General features: G+C 43.2%; 1 protein-coding gene across 3 annotated transcripts in view; it reads left to right on the plus strand.

Moving 5' to 3' along the window:
* Positions 1–21674, plus strand: part of ell2 (elongation factor for RNA polymerase II 2) — a 45943-nt gene that overhangs the window by 15576 nt on the left and 8693 nt on the right. For 2 of the 3 annotated variants that reach the window (XR_010455972.1, XM_064967775.1), the window contains exons 5-11: positions 1715–1974; positions 3214–3338; positions 3450–3522; positions 3753–4473; positions 6458–6521; positions 6713–6884; positions 13238–13282. Coding sequence is in view for 2 of the 3 variants with exons in the window: in XM_064967775.1 (XP_064823847.1) it covers positions 1715–1974; positions 3214–3338; positions 3450–3522; positions 3753–4473; positions 6458–6521; positions 6713–6884; positions 13238–13282 (1460 nt within the window). In the remaining variant the exon portion in view is untranslated. The remainder of the gene's footprint in view (positions 1–1714; positions 1975–3213; positions 3339–3449; positions 3523–3752; positions 4474–6457; positions 6522–6712; positions 6885–13237; positions 13283–21674) is intronic. The other variant, XM_064967776.1, reaches the window with a different exon arrangement.

A 21674-nucleotide genomic window follows, 5' to 3' on the forward strand; every position in this document is an offset into this window, starting at 1 on the left:
TGTCCGTTATGTATGTTGGCCTGGGACCTTATGCAATGTTTGTCTTAAATGGGAGACCCATTTACTTGATGCTATTCAGAGTTTAGTACGCCAAAGTGAAATCATAAACACACAGCACTGCTACACGGCAGGTCTGTTGGTTTGAATGACATGCATCAAATTTTATTGGTCACATTGTTGTGAATGGTTAGATACTACTGCACTGTTGGAGCTAGGAACAAAAGCTTTCGCTACACCCGCAATAACATCTGCTAAATATGTGTATGTGACCCATCAAATTGAATTTGATGCATGTCATGGCAGAAACTGTAATTCTGATAGCAAGCCAACAGAGCTGCTGTGATGGGTAGCTGTGTTTTTATTATCTCCCATGTAAAGTCACTAGGCTGGCCAGCGCTGAAAGCAAAGATGATTAGCAGCTGATGCAAGCAACTCACCTACTTCAGTCTCTCACCAGGCCTTGAGACAGCAAAAATTGATGTGTGGTTTGTGCACATAGACTGCAAGATCTCTATCAGCATTTGCCCGGAGGAGGCGGCAGACGAGGGTACACGTTTCTCTCTAACCTTTAATCTTGTAGAGCGCTTTAGAATTCCATAATCACTGGAGAGCATTATGGAGAAATGTCAAGGCATCCTGACTAATCAGACAACATGAGCTGGGGGCCAGATTCTCTGGATCCTCTTAATGACATTGACTTTTACATTGGGAACTCAGTCTTTCCAAATCAGGCTTCTATGATGTATCTTGTACTAGTAACGTACAGTCAGTTCAAATTCAGTCCACATCCAGAGTAGCAACTTTGACTCTTTAGGGCAGGGTTCCCCAACTGGCAGCACCCGGGCTGAATTTGTCCCGCAGGTGGCTTTATTTGGCCCAACAAAAAATAACTCTGAGCATTTAAAAATATATATTTTTGTTTATCATAAGACTAGAAACACCAGGGAATCATCTCCAAGTGATTTTAATTTTGGTAATCTGTTCAAGTATTCCCATGCATAATAGTGAGATACATGATCTTATGCAAATGTAAGCAATATTTGAAATAGTTTGTCATATTATACTTAACGAAAATATAAACACAACATGTAAAGTGTTTCATGAGCTAAGATTAAAGATCCCAGAAATGTTCCATACATACAAAGGTTGTTTCCCTAAAATGTTCTTCACAAATTTGTTTATCCTTGTTAGTGAGCATTTCTCCTTCACCAAGATAATCCACTTGACAGGTGTAGCATATCAAGAAGCTGATTAAACAGCATGATCATTACACAGGTGTACTTTGTGCTGGAAACATTAATGGCCACTCTAAAATTGTGTTTATCTGTTTGGACTTTCAATTTGACCAACCATCCACTAAAGAAAAAATCTGTTTGCTGATAATTGATTTATCCCTGCTCTAGTGTTCCAAGTGCCTGCTGGCTTTCGTACTCCTCTTTCAGTCAGTGTTCAATAACATTATTATGATGTCATATTAATAATAAAAACCTTTGTTAGTGACTAAGCTGCTAGTTAGCGAGGAGTGCCGTTTCTGCTGTAAACTCAATTGAGGTAAGCAATACAACATTTTAAGTATCAGAGAAACAAATGATCAAATAAATGGACTGTGGAGTTCTTAGGTTCCATAATGCCATGGTCTCAACGGATATTGGTTTTGGGCAGATTGTGTGCCATTTTTCTCAGCGTCAACTCCTTCGCCCCTCTCTAACCTCAGGTAAGAAAGTCCAGATCCGCAAGCCAGCGCCGTCAGGCTCTGAACCAGTCGCGGAGCGCAAACGCTCCACCCCCATCAATCCAGCCAAGACCATCCGCAAGTGCCTTGCCAACAACCTGGTTTCCCAGCGCCCATACCGCGACCGCCTCGTCCACTTGCTGGCGTTGCGCTCCTACAAGAAGCTGGAGCTACTGGCCAGGATGCAGCGGGACGGGGTCTGTCAGAAGGACCGCAGCTCTCTTGGGAGTACCCTGCAACAAGTAAGGCTTAGGCTAGCGCCTTGCAACACGTGAGGCTAAGGCTAGCGCCTTGCAACGTGTGAAGCTAGAAGCCAATTTATGCTTGGTCCGAAAATGTAATTGGATGCTCCGTATAGAGGGCCAAAATTGAACTCCGCACTGCTGTGCGCCTTCCAAATTTTGTAACAATGTGGAAGGGCTTGCTCCGCATTGACATGATTGGTTAACAGTAGGTGGGGGTGGGAGGTCCTGTATAAACACAAACTCACTTCCTTCACAACTGCTCTGCGAAGCGCAAGTATGAACACCTTCTGCAGAGGCCGTATCGCAGTAAATGCTGTACGCCACTGCAGATGCCAGATTGGCCATGCAGATCCTTTGAGGCTAGTAGTACCCCTACAACAAGTAAAGAGGCGACTAGTACCCCTGCAATAAGTAAGACTAGCAGCTTGCAACATGTTTGATTACAACTCTGCAACCATAATGGCTAGCATCCTGCAACAACAAGAGGGGGGGGGGGGGGGGGTAGAACCCTAAAACAAGTAAGAGGGGGGAGAATAGTACTTTTATTGGTTTCATAGAAAAGTGTGGGGGGGGGGTTCCTAACTATTTATGTCAAGTATGAGTAACTGGCAACACTGTATGAGAAGACAAATGTTCCTGTTTACCCTTAGGACCCCTCACCCTTCTTAGGCATTAAACACTGAATGCAAATCAGTCTAGGAGACCAATTCCCTGTAGTACAATGACCTTCATTCACAATTACTGAACACTGCAAGAACCAAGCAGCCATACATGAAAGCCATTAGTCTTATTAGACACACACACACACACACACGCATAGCAAGAACCAAGCACGCACAGATCACAGCAAGAATCAAGCACACAGACACACTTATACTAGCTATTGCAGATGACGTACTGAACTACTCAGACTGGTTTCAGACTGGTTTACTGGCAACAGCAACTGTGGTTAAGCTGACTACCCATGCTTGGTATACAGAACACAATACTCATACTTGTTTGGGGATTTGCCTAATGTTGTGATTGAATACAGAGATTGGATTTGAAATGCAGTGATTTCATACCCAGGTTGAGATGCAATTAGGGCATTTCATTAACGGAAGAAAAGTCTAACTCTTAAAAAGAAAAGAAAAAGTAATACCAGTGGTTGTATTTGAGTTGCTTTTAATGCTCCCAAATGATTGGAGAGCACTTCTTTCAAATGGAAATCTTGTTTGTGGGTATATTTGTTCACAGGTGGCCAACCTGAACCCCAAAGATAACTCGTACACTCTGAAGGACTTTGTGTACCGTGAGGTGCAGAGGGACTGGCTGGGCTACTCTGAGGATGACCGCGTTCAGGTCAATCGGATTCTGGCCCAGTAGGTCACAATACATTTCACCCTCCTGAACAGGCCCCTGCATTTCTTGCAAGCAGAACCTCGTGGTGACTATGTAGCAGTGGCTCACAGTTGGTTCTCCCTCTCTCTCAGGAAACTGGGCCTTCCCACTGAGCCGCTTTCCTCCAGCGGTCCTCCTAAAAATGGCTTCCCGGGTTCCCCACAGGTAACGCCTCAACTCTACACTCTGTTAGACACACACCTTCAGTATTACTTGCACAAACCAGCGTGTAAGTTAACAGACAAGCCAAACCTGATGACCAGGTCTCTCCTGTAAAGTGACATTTTATCTCAAACCTATGCAAATAAATGTTTACTAAGATCAAAAATAGCCTTTTATCACTCATTCACAGTAGAGATATTTTGTGTTTTGAATTGTTTGTTTGTGTCTTTCAGAAGTGCCAGCCCGAGTTGCCGAGTCACTTCACTGACCCCTTGATGCCCAAGAAGCCCCGCATTTCCCATGTCACCAGCCAAGGGCCACCCACCACCCCCACCTCGTCCTCTAGAGTGCGCCGCAGCGCCACGAAGGGGGACAACAGCCACCACGGCGCCACCACCAAACGGTCGTCTCTCCCAGCCAGGCCCACCACGGCTGGCCCGCCCCTCAACCACCTCCCCCCTCCCTCCCAGCTGCCCGTTTCTCACCGCCGTCGTATGTCTCATCACCCTGGCCTGGGCTCCAACTCCAGCTCGCCCAGTACGCCTGAGGGCCGTGGCACCCAGGACCTGCCCCTTGACCAGAGCTCAACCTGCCTGGACCCCTCCTCACCGATAGCCAGCCCCCCAGGCAGGACCGCCGACCGCTATGGCTCCGGCATGCTGCCACCTGCCAGCTCTAGCCGCCCAACCCTCACCATCTCCTCTTCATCATCCTCTTCCTCTACCATTATCCCCCCTCCCTCACCCAGCAGTAGCAAGAAGTCAAAGAAGCACAAAGGGAAGGACAGAGAGAAGGAGCGGTGTAGGGAGGGGCACAGCATCACATGCGATGGTGTCAGCCCCCCAGCGGTACAGGTTGAGGACGGCCAAAGGCCCAGGAAGAGACACCACGCCAACGGGGAGGAAAGACGAAGGCCAGTCATCCCCGCCAAAAGCCTATTCTGCTCAGACGAAGGTAATCTTCCTTAATGCCTTGGTTTGGCTTCATGCTTGAATGCCTTGTTAAGAAGGGAAAGGTGTGAGTGCATGCTCATTATCATGTAAGGCCTGATTCCAATCCATGGTTTTGTAATGACAGCAATGCACAACCAGGCATTAAAAGTGCACTCATGGTGTGTGTGCTTGGAAAGGGCAAATTGTATGCATGCTTTGAACATGATGGGCTGCTTCCGTATTGGAGTACGTTTCTCACTTGAGTTGTATATACAGTGCCTTGCGAAAGTATTCGGCCCCCTTGAACTTTGCGACCTTTTGCCACATTTCAGGCTTCAAACATAAAGATATAAAACTGTATTTTTTTGTGAAGAATCAACAACAAGTGGGACACAATCATGAAGTGGAACGACATTTATTGGATATTTCAAACTTTTTTAACAAGTCAAAAACTGAAAAATTGGGCGTGCAAAATGATTCAGCCCTCTTAAGTTCGGGGGCCGAATACTTTCGCGAGGCACTGTATGTACAGTTGAAGTCGGAAATGTACATACTTAGGTTGGAGTCATTAAAACTCGGTTTTCAACCACTCCCCAAATTTCTTAACAAACTATAGTTTTGGTAAGTCGGTTAGGACATTCTTGGACATCTACTTTGTGCATGACACAAGTAATTTTTACAACAATTGTTTACGGACCGATTATTTCACTTATAATTCACTGTATCACAATTCCAGTGGGTTAGAAGTTTACTGTGCCTTTTTAAAACAGCTTGGAAAATTCCAGAAAATTATGTCATGGCTTTAGAAGCTTCTGGTAGGCTAATTGACATAATTTGAGTCAATTATGTCAATTGTGGATGTATTTCAAGGCCTACCTTCAAAATCAGTGCCTCTTTGCTTGACGTCTTGGGAAAATGAAAAGAAATCAGCTAAGACCTCAGAATTTTGTTTTTAGACATCCACGTGTGGTTGATCCTTGGGAGCAATTTCCAAATATTCATCTGTTACAAACAATAGTACGCAAGCATAAACACCATGGTACCACGCAGCCGTCATACCACTTAGGAAGGAGACGTATTCTGTCTCCTAGAGATGAATGTACTTTGGTGCGAAAAGTGGAAATCAAATCCAGAACAACAGCAAAGGACCTAACAGCAAAGGGCCAAAATTCACCCAACGTATTGTGGGAAGCTTGTGGAATGCTACCTGAAATGTTTGCTCCAAGTTAAACATTTTAAAGCCAATGCTACCAAATACTAATTGAGTGCATGTAAACTTCTGACCCACTGGGAATGTGATGAAATAAATAATTTCACATTCTTAAAATAAAGTGGTGATCCTAACTGATCTAAGACAGGGACTTTTTACTAGGATTAAATGTCAGTTTAAATGTATTTGGTTAAGGTGTATGTAAACTTCCGACTTCAACTGGTATGTATGATGATTGATTTAGTATGTATGTGCCAATTCTTCTACATCCAACCTTACAAACCAATTTTCTTTCATCCTTTGGACTCTAGCTCAGCATTTTCTACTCTGTATGTGTCTGTGCCCTGTAATTGGTGCCAACAAACCTTTGATCATGGAAGTTAATTTCACTGATATACCTTGTCTTTATGATAAGTAAAGATTGGTCCGCCCTGAGCAGCACACTCAGAAATCTGTCCAAGGGTTCACTCTGACAACTCTTTCAAGACCAGTACTTTTGAATAGCTCGTTTTACATTTACGTTAGTTTAGTCATTCAGCAGGAGCTCTTATCCAGAGTGACGTACAGTTCATTTTAAGATGGGTGGGACAACCACATCAGTCATAGTAAATACATTTTTCCTCATAGCTTTCAGCAAATTTAGAGCTAGTAAGGGAACCGCGTCAAGTGCAAGTGTTAGTTTACAACAACAAATAATTGTGGGGAGGGGGTGCTAGTCATTATTTTAAGGCTAGTAAAGAGAGCTGTTCTGATGTCAGTTGATGTAATTGTCCGATGTGTGTCTTTTGTTATTCAGACAATAAAAAGAGGCCAGTCCACTCCACAGACTCCTCCACCACTGTGATGCCAGATTACATATGGTGAGTACTTTTATTTACTGACTTAATCCTCTTTGTTCTATGTTGAACATGAAGCTTCCATAAGAATGCCACCGCTGCCAATCAACCTTTTTTGGGATGGTACCCCCTTTTAGCCCTCTGAAATACAATTGAATGGCACGTGTGTGTGTCACTGTCCTGTGCTACTGTCCTGTGCTGCTGTCCCGTTACAGTAAGTACATGGCAGTGGTGTCCATGGACCAGAGGCAGACTTACAAGGACAACTTCAATGCAGAGTATGAGGAGTACCGCATCCTGCATGCCCGTGTGGAGAAGATCACTCGCCACTTCACCCAGCTAGACGCTCAGTGCAGGAGGCTGCCGCCTGGCACCAAAGAGTACCAGGTCAGATTTGAACAAACTACACCACAGTTACAACCAGGCCAAAACACAACAATCTATACCACAAAAGTAGAGGGGTATACTACAATGCAAGTTCAATGAGTTAGCCAGCTAATTTCATTAAACAGCCAGAAATTACTATTGATTTTTTGGTTCATTTAAGAAATCTGAACTTGGATACAGTGCCTGGATATCTGAGCATGTCCTTTTCCAAGTTGATACAGTTTCTTCAGAAAGTATTCACACCCCTTGATTTATTCCACATTTTGTTGTTAGAGCCTGAATGTAAAATGGATTACATTTGTTTTTTCTAACCCATCTACACACAATGCCCCATAATGACAAAGTGAAAACGTGTTTTTAGAAATGTTGTAAATGTATTGTAAATGAAATACTCTGTCACGTAGTCTGTGGACACCTGCTTGTCGAACATCTCATTCCAAAATCATGGGCCTTAAATGGAGTCCCCCCCTTTCTGCTAAAACAGCCTCTACTCTTCTGGGAAGGCTTTCCACGAGATGTTGGAAAATTGATGCGGGGACTTGTTTCCATTCAGCCACAAGCATTAGTGAGGTCAGGCACTGATGTTGGGCGATTAGCCCTGGCTCACAGTCTGTGTTCCAATTCATCCCAAAGATATTCAATGGGGTTGAGGTCAGGGCTCTGTGCAGGCCAGTCAAGTTCTTCCACACCAATCTCGACAGACCATTTCTGTATGGACCTCAATTTGTGCGCTGGACATTGTCATTCTGAAACAGGAAAGGGCCTTCCCCCAAACTGTTGCCACAACTTTGGAAGCACAGAATCATCTAGAATGTCATTTTATGCTGTTAGGTTAAGATGTCCCTTCACTGGAACTAAGGGGCCTAGCCCAAACCACAAAAAACAGCCCCAGACCATTATTCCTCCTCCACCAAACTTTACAGTTGGCACTATGCATTCGGGCTGGTAGCATTCTCCTGGCAGCTGCCAAACCAGATTCATCTGTCGGATGGGCAGATGTTGAAGCGTGATCCATCACTCCAGAGAATGCGTTTCCACTGCTCCAGAGTCTAATGGTGGTGAGATTTACACCACTCCAGCCAAAACTTTGTATTGGGCATGGTGAAGTTAGGCTTGTGTGGCTGCACGGCCATGGAAACTCATTTCATTATGCTTTGGTCATTTTCCTGTTGGAACGTAAATCTTCGCCCCGTTCACTTGCATTCTGAAGCAGGATCTCGTCAAGATCTGGTCACATGTGCCGAATACAACAGGTGGAGACTACCGTGAAATGCTTATTTACGAGTCCATTTCCAACAATGCAGAGTTAAAAAGACAGCTTTTCCTTTTTTTTTTAGTAAATATTTAACGCAATATAATAACAATAACGAGGCTATACAAGGTATCAGTACCGAGTCAATGTGCATTGGTACGAGGTAATACAGTGTATATACATTATGTAAATGTAAAAGTGACGAGGCAATCAGGATATTTAACAGAGTAGCAACAGTGTGTGGGAGTGTCTGTGTAGTATGTGTGTGGGTAGAGACTAGTGAGTGTGCATAGAGCCAGTGCAAGAGAGTCAGTGCCTGTATTTGGCTCCATTCATTGTTCCCGCCATCCATCCAGTCCCTGCCGCTGAAAAGCATCCCTATAGAATGATGCTGCCACCATCATGCTGCACGGTAGGGATGGTGTTTGACAGGTGATGAGCTGTGCCAGGTTTTCTCCAGACATAATGCTTTGTGTTCGACCAAAGAGAACTTTTTACCGTCATCTTTTGCTTTTATGATCGGAGTCTTTCACTGGCCTTTTTGTGTACTCCAGTCGTGCCTTTTTCTCAGGAGTGGCTTCTCTGGCCACTCTTTCATAAAGCCCAGATTGGTGAAGTGCTGTAGATTGTCCTTCTGGCAAGTTCTCCCATCTCAGCCAAGGAACTCTGTAGTTCTGTCAGGGTGGTCATTGTGTTCTTGGTTATCTTCCTGATCAAGGTCTTTCTTGCCTGTTTGGTCAGATGGCCAGCTCTATGCGGAGTCTGTGTAGTTCCATATTTTTTTTCAATTTCCCAATGATGTAGACCACTGTACTTCAACATTCTAGAAATTGTTTGAAACATTTGCCAAGATTTATGCTTCATCACAATTCTATCTTGAAGTCCAAGGAACTGATCTCAATGGTATCGTTTTTGCTTTATCCTTTTTTTTATTAGACGTGTTTCTTTCTAAATCATGTTTAAACAATTGAATTGGCCACAGGTGGACTCTAAGTTGTAGTGACATCTCAAGGATAATCAAAGGAAATTGGATGCACTGGAGCTCAATTTGGAGTATCATAGCAAAGGGGTGTGAATACTTATGTAAATTTAGATTTATGCATTTAATTTTCAGTTAATTGGCTTAACATTTTTTGCATGTTTTCACTTTGTCGTTATGGGGTATTATGTGTGTCTAGATCTCTGAGAGAAATAATCAATTTTGAATTCAAGCTGTAAAACAACAATATGAAATTTAAGGGGTATGAAGTCAAGGGGTATAAATTAGAGGTCTTCACGGATCCACATTTGCCTAAATACCCGAACTGGTCCGCATCCAGAATTATAAATGTCACCGGTCTGGATTGGATCTAATATGATTGTCTCCGGTATGTGTAATTGGAACTGACTTGTCCGGAAGGACCCTTACAGATCCAAACGAGACTGCTGCAGTAGCGGGGGAGAGAGAAATTAGATATTTTATGTTGATGCTCTTGCTTTTTCATGAGTTGGGTGTGTAGCTTGTTGTTGGCCAATCATAAGTTATCAAAATCATCCTTAGCGCCTACTAACTTGATGAGACTCTCACAAATATGCAGTGGTGGAGAAAGTACCCAATTTTCATACTTGAGAAAAAGTATAGATTCCTTTTAATAGAAAGTTTCTCAAGTAAGTCAGCCAGTAAAATACTACTTGAGTAAAAATATACTTAAGTATCAAAATTATAAATCACTTAAAATTCCTTATATTAAGCAAAGCAGACAGCACCATTTCCTTGTTTTTAAAATGTAAGGATAACCAGGGGCACACTCCAACACTCTCAGATTATTTACAAAATATGCATTTGTGCTTAGTGAGTCCGCCAAGCCAGAGGCTTGCTCTAGGACACCCACAAGCTCGTCTGAAGGTCCCCCAGTACCAGTTGAAAACATTAATGGAAGTATATGAGACTGTTTTTAGTGGGAAAGACTGAACAAGTTCCACAGATGTGGAATAATGTGTCCCTGAACAAAAGGGGAAGGGGGGTCAAAGATAACAGTCAGTATCTGGTGTGGCCACCAGCTGTATTAAGTACTGCAGAGCATCTCCTCCTGATGGACTGCACCAGATTTGCCAGTTCGTGTATATATTTTAACATGGCTAGTCTGAAAACAAGACTCCCTAAATTGTATCAGCATATCGATTGCGCAACCAGGGCTGGTAAAACCTTGGATCACTGCTATTCTAACTTCCGCGACGCATATAAGGCCCTCCCCCGCCCTCCTTTTGGAAAAGCTGACCACGACTCCATTTTGTTGCTCCCTGCCTACAGACAGAAGCTAAAACAAGAAGCTCCTGCGCTCAGGTCTGTTCAACCAATCTGATACCATGCTCCAAGACTGCTTCCATCACGTGGACTGAGATATGTTTCGTATTGCGTCAAACAACAACATTGACGAATATGCTGATTCGGTGAGCGAGTTCATTAGAACGTGCGTTGAAGATGACGTTCCCATAGCAACGATTAAAACATTCCCAAACCAGAAACCGTGGATTGATGGCAGCATTCTCGTGAAACTGAAAGCGAGAACCACTGCTTTTAATCAGGGCAAGGTGACCGGAAACATGACTGAATACAAACAGTTTAGCTATTCCCTCCGCAAGGCCATCAAACAAGCTAAGCGTCAGTATAGAGACAAAGTAGAATCGCAATTCAACGGCTCAGACACGAGGTATGTGGCAGGGTCTACAGTCAATCACGGATTACAAAAAGACTGCTTCCATCACGTGGACTCTCAACAACATAAGAATATTGATGGCAAAACCAGCCCAGTCACGGACCCGGATGTCTTGCTCCCAGGCAGACCAAATAACTTTTTTGCCCGCTTTGAGGACAATACAGTGCCACTGACACGGCCCGCAACCAAAACATGAGGACTCTCCTTCACTGCAGCCGAGGTGAGTAAAACATTTAAACGTGTCAACCCTCGCAAGGCTGCAGGCCCAGACGGCATCCCCAGCCGCGCGCCCTCAGAGCATGCGCAGACCAGCTGGCTGGTGTGTTTATGGACATATTCAATCAATCCTTATCCCAGTCTGCTGTTCCCACATGCTTCAAGAGAGCCAACATTGTTCCTGTTCCCAAGAAAGCTAAGGTAACTGAGCTAAACGACTACCACCCCGTAGCACTCACTTCCGTCATCATGAAGTGCTTTGAGAGACTAGTCAAGGACCATATCACCTCCACCCTACCTGACACCCTAGATCCACTCCAATTTGCTTACCGCCCAAATAGGTCCACAGACGATGCAATCTCAACCACACTGCACACTGCCCTAACCCATCTGGACAAGAGGAATACCTATGTGAGAATGCTGTTCATCGACTACAGCTCCGCATTTAACACCATAGTACCCTCCAAGCTCGTCATCAAGCTCGAGACCCTGGGTCTCGACCCCGCCCTGTGTAACTGGTTACTGGACTTCCTGACGGGCCGCCCCCAGGTGGTGAGGGTAGGTAACAACATATCCACCCCGCTGATCCTCAACACTGGGGCCCCACAAGGGTGCGTTCTGAACCCTCTCCTGTACTCCCTGTTCACCCACGACTGCGTGGCCACGCACGCCTCCAACTCAATCATCAAGTTTGCGGATGACACAACAGTGGTAGGCTTGATTACCAACAACGGCCCTACAGGGAGGAGGTGAGGGCCCTCAGTGTGGTGTCAGGAAAATAACCTCACACTCAACGTCAACAAAACAAAGGAGATGATTGTGGACTTCAGGAAACAGCAGAGGGAACATCCCCCCCCTATCCACATCGATGAGACAGTAGTGGAGAGGGTAGTAAGTTTTAAGTTCCCCGGCGTACACATCACAGACAAACTGATTTGGTCCACCCACACAGATAGCATCGTGAAGAAGGTGCAGCAGCGCCTCTTCAACCTCAGGAGGCTGAAGAAATTCGGCTTGTCACCAAAAGCACTCACAAGCTTCTACAGATGCACAATCGAGAGCATTCTGTCGGGCTGTATCACCGCCTGGTACGGCAACTGCTCCGCCCACAACCGTAAGGCTCTCCAGAGGGTAGTGAGGTCTGCACAACGCATCACCGGGGGCAAACTATCTGCCCTCCAGGACACCTACACCACCCGATGTCACAGGAAGGCCATAAAGATCATCAAGGACAACAATCACCTGAGCCACTGCCTGTTCACCCTGCTATCATCCAGAAGGCGAGTCAGTACAGGTGCATCAAAGCTGGGACCGAGAGACTGAAAAACAGCTTCTATCTCAAGGCCAGCAGACTGTTAAACAGCCACCACTAACATTAAGTGGCTGCTGCCAACACACTGACTCAACTCCAGCCACTTTAATAATGGGAATTGATGTAAAATATATCACTAGCCACTTTAAACAATGTTACTTAATATAATGTTTACATACCCTACATTATTCATCTCGTATATACTGTACTCTATCATCTACTGCATCTTTATGTAATACATGTATCACTAGCCACTTTAAACTATGCCACTTTGTTTACATACTCATCTCATATGTATATACTGTACTCGATACCATCTATTGCATCATGCCTATGCCGCTCTGTACCATCACTCATTCATATATCTTTATGTACATATTCTTTATCCCTTTACACTTGTGTGTATTTAGGCACAAGCATTTTGCTACACTCGCATTAACATCTGCTAACCATGTGTATGTGACAAATACATTTGATTTGATTTTGATCGGAATGGGTCTGGATCCGACCAGGTCTCTAAAAAAAAAAATGTAATAATGCATATTGGGTCTGGGTGGGAAAGCCCCAGGTCCATTTCAAAATGGGTTTAACTTTTTGGACCTCTAGTATGATTACACTCTGAAGGCACTGTATGCATTTTTGGTCGTTGAGTCAATTATACCATGCCCATTTTCAAGCTGGTCTTTCAAAAAATATATATAATTAAGAATATTTAGGCAAATTAGCTGGCTACCTCATTGATCCTGCTTTGTAGTATACCCCTCAGGTCATATAACAACTAGGTCTACACCAAAGAGTACTAGGTCAGATTTAAAGTCTGGTCTCAATGGAACACATGCTCATATAAATGAAAGCGACGTTGTTTCAACTTTTGCAGGAGGTACATGAAGACGTGATGAAAGAGTACAACAAAATGAGACTAGTAAGTAAAACAAATATTTAAATAACAAACTTAGTCAATGAGCTATTAGCTAGCTAATGTGTGTAAATCTGAATTTGCTAGGCAAAATGGTGTTTCCTTGCCTAGTTGCGTCAAGACCCAATTTTGGGCCAAGCACTTGTTTTTGCGATGCAGCATAGCCATTTTCAGTCTTTGCATTACACGCTTAGTGCATTCGGAAGGAATTCAGACCACTTGACTTTCTCCACATTTTGTTACGTTATGGCTTTAGTCTAAAATTGATTAAATTAAACAATTTTGCTCATCAATCTATACACAATACACCATAATGACACAGAAAACAGGTTTTTATAAAATTATACAAAAAAAGGTACTGCATTGCAGTGCTAGCTGTACCACTAGAGATTCTGGGTTCGAGTCCAGGCTCTGTCATAGCCGGCCGCGACCGGGAGACCCATGGGGCGGCGCACAATTGGCCCAGCGTCGTCTGGGTTATGGGAGGCTTTGTCCATCAGGGATGTCCTGTGGCTGGCCGGGCGCAGTGCACGCTGACACGGTCGCTAGGTGTATGGTGTTTCTTCCCAACACATTTGTGCGGCTGGCTTCCGGGTTAAGTGGGCATTGTGTCAAGAAGCAAGTGCGGCTTGGTTGGGTGGCGTTTCGGAGGACGCACGGCTCTCGACCTTCGCCTCTCCCGAGACCGTACAGGTGTTCCAGCAATGAGAAGACATTAACTGCCAATTGGATTCCACAAAATTTGGGAGAAAGGGGTAAAAAAAAAAATGTATACCTTATACGTGCTCAGACCCTTCGCTATGAGACTCGAAATCCTGCATCCTGTTTCCATTGATCAACCGTGACATGTTTCTACAATTTGTTTGGAATCCACCTCTGGTAAATTCAACTGATTGGGCATGATTTGGAAAGGAACATCTGTCTATTTAAGGTCCCACAGTTGACCGTGCATGTCAGAGCAAAAACCAAGCCATGAGGTCAAAGGAATTGTCCGTAGAGCTCTGAGACAGGATTGTGTTGAGGCACAGATCTAGGGAAGGGTACCAAATGTCTGCAGCATTGAAGGTCCCCAAGAACCCAGTGGCCTCCATTCCTAAATAGAAGAGGTTTGGAACCACCAAGACTCTTCCTAGAGCTGGCAGCCCTGAAAACTAAGCAATCGGAGGAGAAGGTCCTTGTTCAGGGAGGTGACCAAGAACCCGATGGTCAGTCACTCTGACAGCGCTCCAGAGTTTCTCTGTGGAAACGGGAGAATCTTCCAGAAGGACAACCATCTCTACAGAGCTTCACCAATCAGGCCTTTATTGTAGTGGCCAGACAGAAGCCATTCCGCAGTAAAAGGCACATGACCGCTCGCTTGGAGTTTGCCAAAATGCAACTAAAGACTCTCAGACCATGAGAAACAAGATTCTCTGGTCTGATAAAACCAAGATTGAACGCTTGGCCTAAAGGCCAAGCGTCCTGTCTGGAGGATTCCTGGCACCATCCCTATGTTGAAGCATGGTGGTGGCAGCAGCATGCTGGGGGGATGGTTTTGAGCGGCAGGGAATGGGAGACTAGTCCGGATCGAGAGAAAGATGAACGGAGCAAAGTACAGAGATCCTTAATGAAAACCTGCTCCAGAGCGCTCAGAACCTGACTGAGGCGAAGGTTCACCCTTCCAACAGGACGTGAACCTAAGTACACAGGCAAGACGACACAGGAGTGGTTTCGGGACTAGTCTGAATGTCCTTGAGTGGCCCAGCCAGAACCCGGACTTGAACCTGATCGAACATCTATGGAGAGACTGGAAAGTAGCTGTGCGGCGACACTCCCCATCCAACCTAAAATAGCTTGAGAGGATCTGCAGAGAAGAATGGAAGTCCCCAAATACAGGTGTGCCAAGCTTATCATGTCATTCCGAAGGCTGTAATCGCTGCCAAAGGTGCTTCAACAAACAAATCTATAAGTACCTAGGTGTCTGGCTTGACTGTAAACGCTCCTTCCAGACTCATATCAAACATCTCCAATCGAAAATCAAATCCAGAATTGGCTTTCTATTCTGCAACAAAGCCTCCTTCACTCATGCCGCCAAACTTACTCTAGTAAAACTGACTATCCTATCAATCCTCTACTTCGGCGACGTCATCTACAAAATAGCTTCCAACACTCTACTCAGCAAACTGGATGCAGTTTATCACAGTGTCATCCATTTTGTCACTAAAGCACCTTATACCACCCACCACTGCGACTTGTATGCTCTAGTCGGCTGGCCCTCGCTCCATATTCGTCGCCAGACCCACTGGTTCCAGGTCATCTACAAGTCCATGCTAGGTAAAGCCCCGCCTTATCTCAGTTCACTGGTCACGGTGGCAACACCCACCCGTAGCACGCGCTCCAGCAGGTGTATCTCAATGATCATCCCTAAAGCCAACACCTCATTTGGCCGCCTTTCGTTCCAGTTTTCTGCTGCCTGTGACTGGAACGAATTGCAGAAATCGCTGAAGTTGGAGACCTTTATCTCCCTCACCAACTTCAAACATCTGCTATCTGAGCAGCTAACCGATCGCTGCAGCTGTACATCGTCTTATCGGTAAATAGCCCACCCAATTATACCTACCTCATCTCCATACTGTTTTTATTTATTTACTTTTCTGCTCTTTTGAACATCAATATCTCTACCTGTACATGACCATCTGATCATTTATCACTCCAGGGTTAATCTGCAAAATTGTAATTATTTGCCTACCACCTCATGCCTTTTGCACAATGTATATAGACCCTTTTTTTTCTACTGTGTTATTGACTTGTTTATTGTTTACTCAATGTGTAACTCTGTGTTGTCTGTTCACACTGCTATGCTTTATCTTGGCCAGGTCGCAGTTGCAAATGAGAACTTGTTCTCAACTAGCCTACCTGGTTAAATAAAGGTGAAAAAACAAAAAAAAACAAAGTACTGAGTAAAGAGTCTGAATACTTATGTACATGTGGTTTTTGCTTTGTTGTGTGTGGATTGATGGGGGGAATTTCAGAATAAGGCTGTAATGTAACAAAGTTGGGAAAAAGTCAAGGGGTCTGGATACTTCCGACGGTACTGTACATGTGGTATAAATTAGCAATGACACTAATCGCTAGCTACTCTACCGTTCAAAAGTTTGAGGTCACATAGGAAATGCCTTGTTTTAAAGAAAAGCGCAAAAAATTGTCCATTTTAAAATAACATCAAATCGATCAGAAATACAGTGTCGACAATGTTGTAAATGACTATTGTAGCTTGAAACTAGAGGTCGACCGATTTTATGATTTTTCAACGCAGATACCGATTTATTGGAGGACCAAAAAAAGCTGGTACCGATTTAATCGGACGATTTACTTAAAAAATACATAAATGTAATAATGACAATTACAACCATACTGAATGAACACTTATTTTAACTTAATATAATACATAAATAAAAATCCATTTAGCCTCAAATAAATAATGAAACATGTTCAATTTGTTTTAAATAATTCCAAAACAAAGTGTTTGAGAAGAAAGTAAAAGTGCAATATGTGCCATGTAAGAAAGCTAACGTTTAAAGTTCCTTGCTCAGAACATGAGAACATATCAAAGCTGGTGGTCCCTTTTTTTAAAATGAGTCGTCAATATTCCCAGGTAAGAAGTTGTAGTTATTATAGGACTATTTCTCTCTATACCATTTTGTATTTCATATACCTTTGACAATTGGATGTTCTTATAGGCACTTTAGTATTGCCAGTGTAACAGTATAGCTTCCGTCCCTCTCCTCACTCGAACCAGGAACACAACGACAACAGCCACCCGCGATGCAGCGTGACCCATGCAGAGCAAGATGAACAACCACTCCAAGTCTCAGAGCGAGTGACGTTTGAAACGCTATTAGCGTGCACCCCGCTAACTAGCTAGCCATTTCACATCGATTACACCAGCCTAATCTCGGGAGTTGATAGGCTTGAAGTCATAAACAGCGCAATGCTTGAAGCATTCTGAGAAATGAAGGATATTCCATGCGCGAAATTGCCAAGAAACTGAAGAGAGTAGTACACTGCAATGTACGAGATCTTCAAAGAACAGGGCAAACTGGATCTAACCGGAATAGTAAGAGTGGAAGGCCCCGGTGCACAACTGAGCAAGAGGACAAGTACATTAGTTTCTAGTTTGAGAAACAGCCTCCTCACAAGTCCTCAACTGGCAGCTTCATTAAATAGTACCCGCAAAACACCAGTCTCAACAGTGAAGAGGCGACTCCAGGATGGTGGCCTTCTAGGCAGAGTTGCAAAGAAAAAGCCATATCTCAGACTGACCAATAAAAATTAAAGATAGGCAAAAGAACACACACTGGACAGAGGAACGCTGCCTAGAAGGCAAGCATACCGGAGTTGCCTCTTCACTGTTGACGTTGAAACTGGTGTTTTTGCAGGTACTATTTAATGAAGCTGCCAGTTGAGGACTTGTGAGGAGGCTGTTTCTCAAACTAGACACGCTAATGTACTTGTCCTCTTGCTCAGTTGTGCACTGGGGTCTCCCACTCTTTCCAATCTGGTTAGGGCCAGTTTGCGCTGTTCTGTGAAGGGAGGAGTACACAGCATTGTATGAGATCTTCGGTTTCTTGGCAATTTCTCACATGGAATAGCCTTCATTTCTCAGAACAAGAATAAACTGACGTTTCTGGTCATTTTGAGCCTGTAATTGAACCCACAAATGCTGGCGCTCCAGATACTCAACTAGTCTAAAGAAGGCCAGTTTTATTTCTTCTTTAATCAGTACAACAGTTTATAACTGTGCTAACATAATTGCAAAAGGATTTTCTCATGCTCAATTAGCCTTTTTTTAAATTATAAACTTGGATTAGCTAACACAACGTGCCATTGGAACACAGGAGGGATGGTTGCTGATAATGGGCCTCTGTATGCATACGTAGATATTCCATGAAAAACTGCCGTTTCCAACTACAACAGTCATTTACAACATTAACGATGTCTACACTGTATTTCTAATCAATTTGATGATTTTTTTTTTTTAATGGACAAAAAAAATGTGCTTTTCGTTCAAAAACAAGGACATTCACAAGTGACCCCAAACTTTTGAACGGTAGTGTACATGCACCAGCAGGAGTGAAGTTGAAGTCTGGCTGTCTACTTGTCCTTCACGAGTCATAACCCTTTTTGGAAGGGTGACTTGAAACATGTTCCAGTCTCACTTTAAGAAGTGGACATTGTATTATAAGGAGGATTGGATCCACCCAAATCATTTGGGATCCTGAATCCTTTCACAAAATTATTAGGCTTCGTTGAGACAATGACTTATCAATAACCCATGTCCAACTCATTTAATCCCTACCATTGTCATAATGCTTCAGCAAATGTACATTATCCTAGGGGTGTTGAAAGAGACAATGAAAGTAATCTAATTTATGTCACTCTTACTGCCCTGAATGCCTCTGCTGATCCTACAGCTATTGTATGCAGTAATCATATGCCTATGAACAAGAGTAATACTGTTAGCACGGAGTTGGTGTGCCCTATTAGGAAGTCCATTGTGTGCAGCACTAATAAAAATAACCTGAGCCATGTCTACCTCTTAAGTTTCCCATTTTAAAGCAAGAAAAACAATTTAAGCATCACAGGAAAGTATTTAAATATAGCCCACATGAACATATATAATTATTTTGCTATTAACCTTTTATGACTAGCCTTTACGACTAACCTTTTACGACTATTGGGCGATATTTACATTTTTGGATAAAAAAAATGTTCCCGTTTTAAACAAGATATTTTGTCACGAAAAGATGCTCGACTATGCATATAATTGCTTTGGATAGAAAACACTCTGACGTTTCCAAAACTGCAAAGATATTGTCTGTGAGTGATCCGGGAGCTTAATCATAGCCTCAAACTAATTAGCATAACGCAGCTGACATATCTTCCTACAAAATCTTCCTATTCATGAAAATCACAAATGAAATATATTGAGACACCGCTTAGCCTTTTGTTAATCACACTGTCATCTCAGATTTTCAAAATATGCTTTACAGCCAACGCTAGACAAGCATTTGTGTAAGTTTATCATGGCATAATCCTATGCTAGGCTCTGCTGGCAGTAGGCAACATTTTCACGAAAATAAGAAAAGCAATCAAATTAAATCATTTACCTTTGAAGAACTTGGGATGTTTTCACTCAGGAGACTCCCAGTTAGATAGAAAATGTTCTTTTTTTCCATAAAGATTATTTTTGTAGGCGAAATAGCTCCCGTTTGTTCGTCACGTTTGGCTGAGAAATCGACCGGGAAATGCGGTCACTACAACGGCAAACTTTTTTCCAAATTAGCTCCATAATATCGACAAACATGGCAAGCGTTGTTTAGAATCAATCCTCAAGGTGTTTTTCACATAACAATTCGATAATATATCCGTCTCGACAATTGGTTTCTCATAAGAAGCGATTGGAAAAATGGCTACTTGTGTACTTTACGCAAGATTTTCTGCGGGAGCCATCATGTGACTACTTGCTAAATGTGGTCCCTTACGGCTATTCTTCAACATAAATGCGTAAAAAGACGTCACAATGCTGTAGACACCTTGGGGAATACGTAGAAAACATAAGCTCATTCGTAGCTCATTCACAGCCATATAAGGAGTCATTGGCATGAGGCGGTTTCAAAAATGCAGCACTTCCTGATTGGATTTTTATCTGGGTTTTATCTGTAACATCAGTTCTGTTGCACTCACAGACAATATCTTTGCAGTTTTGGAAACGTCAGTGTTTTCTATCCAAAGCTGTCAATTATATGCATAGTCGAGGATCTTTTCGTGACAAAATATCTTGTTTAAAACGGGAATGTTTTTTTTATCCAAAAATGAAAATACTGCCCCCTAGTTACAAAGTAAAATCCCTGTGGATTGAGAAATTAAAGTATGTGGTTGAGAGAGATGAGGAAAAAGATGGCAAATAGATCTGGCTGTACAACTGATTGGCAAACAGTGCAAATTGATATCATGTGACTAAACTGAATTTAAAGAAGAAACTACACTAAAACAAAGCTAAATGACATAAAGAATGCTAGAAAGAAAAAAAGAAGCTTTGGAGCACCTTAAAAGACTATTTGGCAAAAAGCCAAACTCCGCTCCATCATTCGATGAATCAGATGGCTCCTTTATCACACAACCTACTGCCGACTACTTTTTAATGTTTTTTTTTTTAAATTGGGTAGATAAGCAAATTTAGCCATGACATGCCAGCAACAAACGCTGACCTATATCTGACCAAATTATGAAAGACTAGCATTGTAATTTTGAATTCCGTAAACTAAGTATGGATGAGGTGAAAAAATTGTCTATCAACAATGACAAGCCACTGGGGACTGAACCTGGATTGAAAATTTCTTGAGGATAATAGAGGACAATATTGCCACATTTTCTATTGAAGCCTACTAGAAAGTGTGTGCCCTCAGGCCTGGAGGGAAGCAAAAGTTATTCCCCTACCTAAGAATAGTGAAGGCCCCATTACTGGCTCAAATAGTCGACCAATCAGCCTGTTACCAACTCTTAGTCTTCTTGTAGAAAGAATTGTTTGACCCAGATACAATGCTATTTTACAGTAAACAAATTGACAAGACTTTCAGCACGCTTATAGGGAAGGACATTCAACAAGCACAGCACTTACACAAATGACTGAATAGCTGAGAGAAATTAATGATAAAAAGATTGGGGGGGCTATGGATTTACACTCCCTGCTATATTTTGGATGAAGAGTTACCTGTCTAACAGTACACAGAGGGTGTTCTTTAATGGAAGCCTCTCCCAAAACAAATCCAGGTAGAATCAGGAATTCCTCAGAGCAGCTGTCTAGGTCCCTTTTTTCCATCTTTACTAACGACATGCCAGTCTGTCTATGTATGCGGATGACTCAGCACTGTACACGTCAGCTACCACAGCGACTGATGTGACAGCAACACTTAACAGTTTGTTTCAGAATGGGTGGCAAGGAATAAGTTCATCATAAATATTTCCTAAACTAAAAGCATTGCATTTGGGACAAATCATTCAGTAAACCTCAACACAATCTTGTAATGAATAATGTTCAGTCGTGTGGTCAGGTGCCGCAAAGAGGGACTTAGGAAAATTGCAATTGGCTTCGAACAGGGCATCATGGCTTGCCCTTGTAATGTTAGCTCTCTGTGTACATCCAACTATGCATGTCAATCTCTCCTGGCTCAAAGTGGAGGAGAGATTAACTTCCTCACTGCTTGTATTTGTGAGCAGTATTGACATGTTGAATGCACTGAGCTGTCTGTTTGAACTACTGGCACACAGCTCGGACACCCATGCCCCACAAGACATGCCACCAGAGGTCTCTTCACAGTTCCCAAGTCCAGAACAGGCTATGGGAGGCGCACAGTAT

This window comes from Oncorhynchus masou, chromosome 6 (assembly GCF_036934945.1).
Source record: "Oncorhynchus masou masou isolate Uvic2021 chromosome 6, UVic_Omas_1.1, whole genome shotgun sequence".
NCBI classification, from domain to species: Eukaryota; Metazoa; Chordata; class Actinopteri; order Salmoniformes; family Salmonidae; genus Oncorhynchus; species Oncorhynchus masou.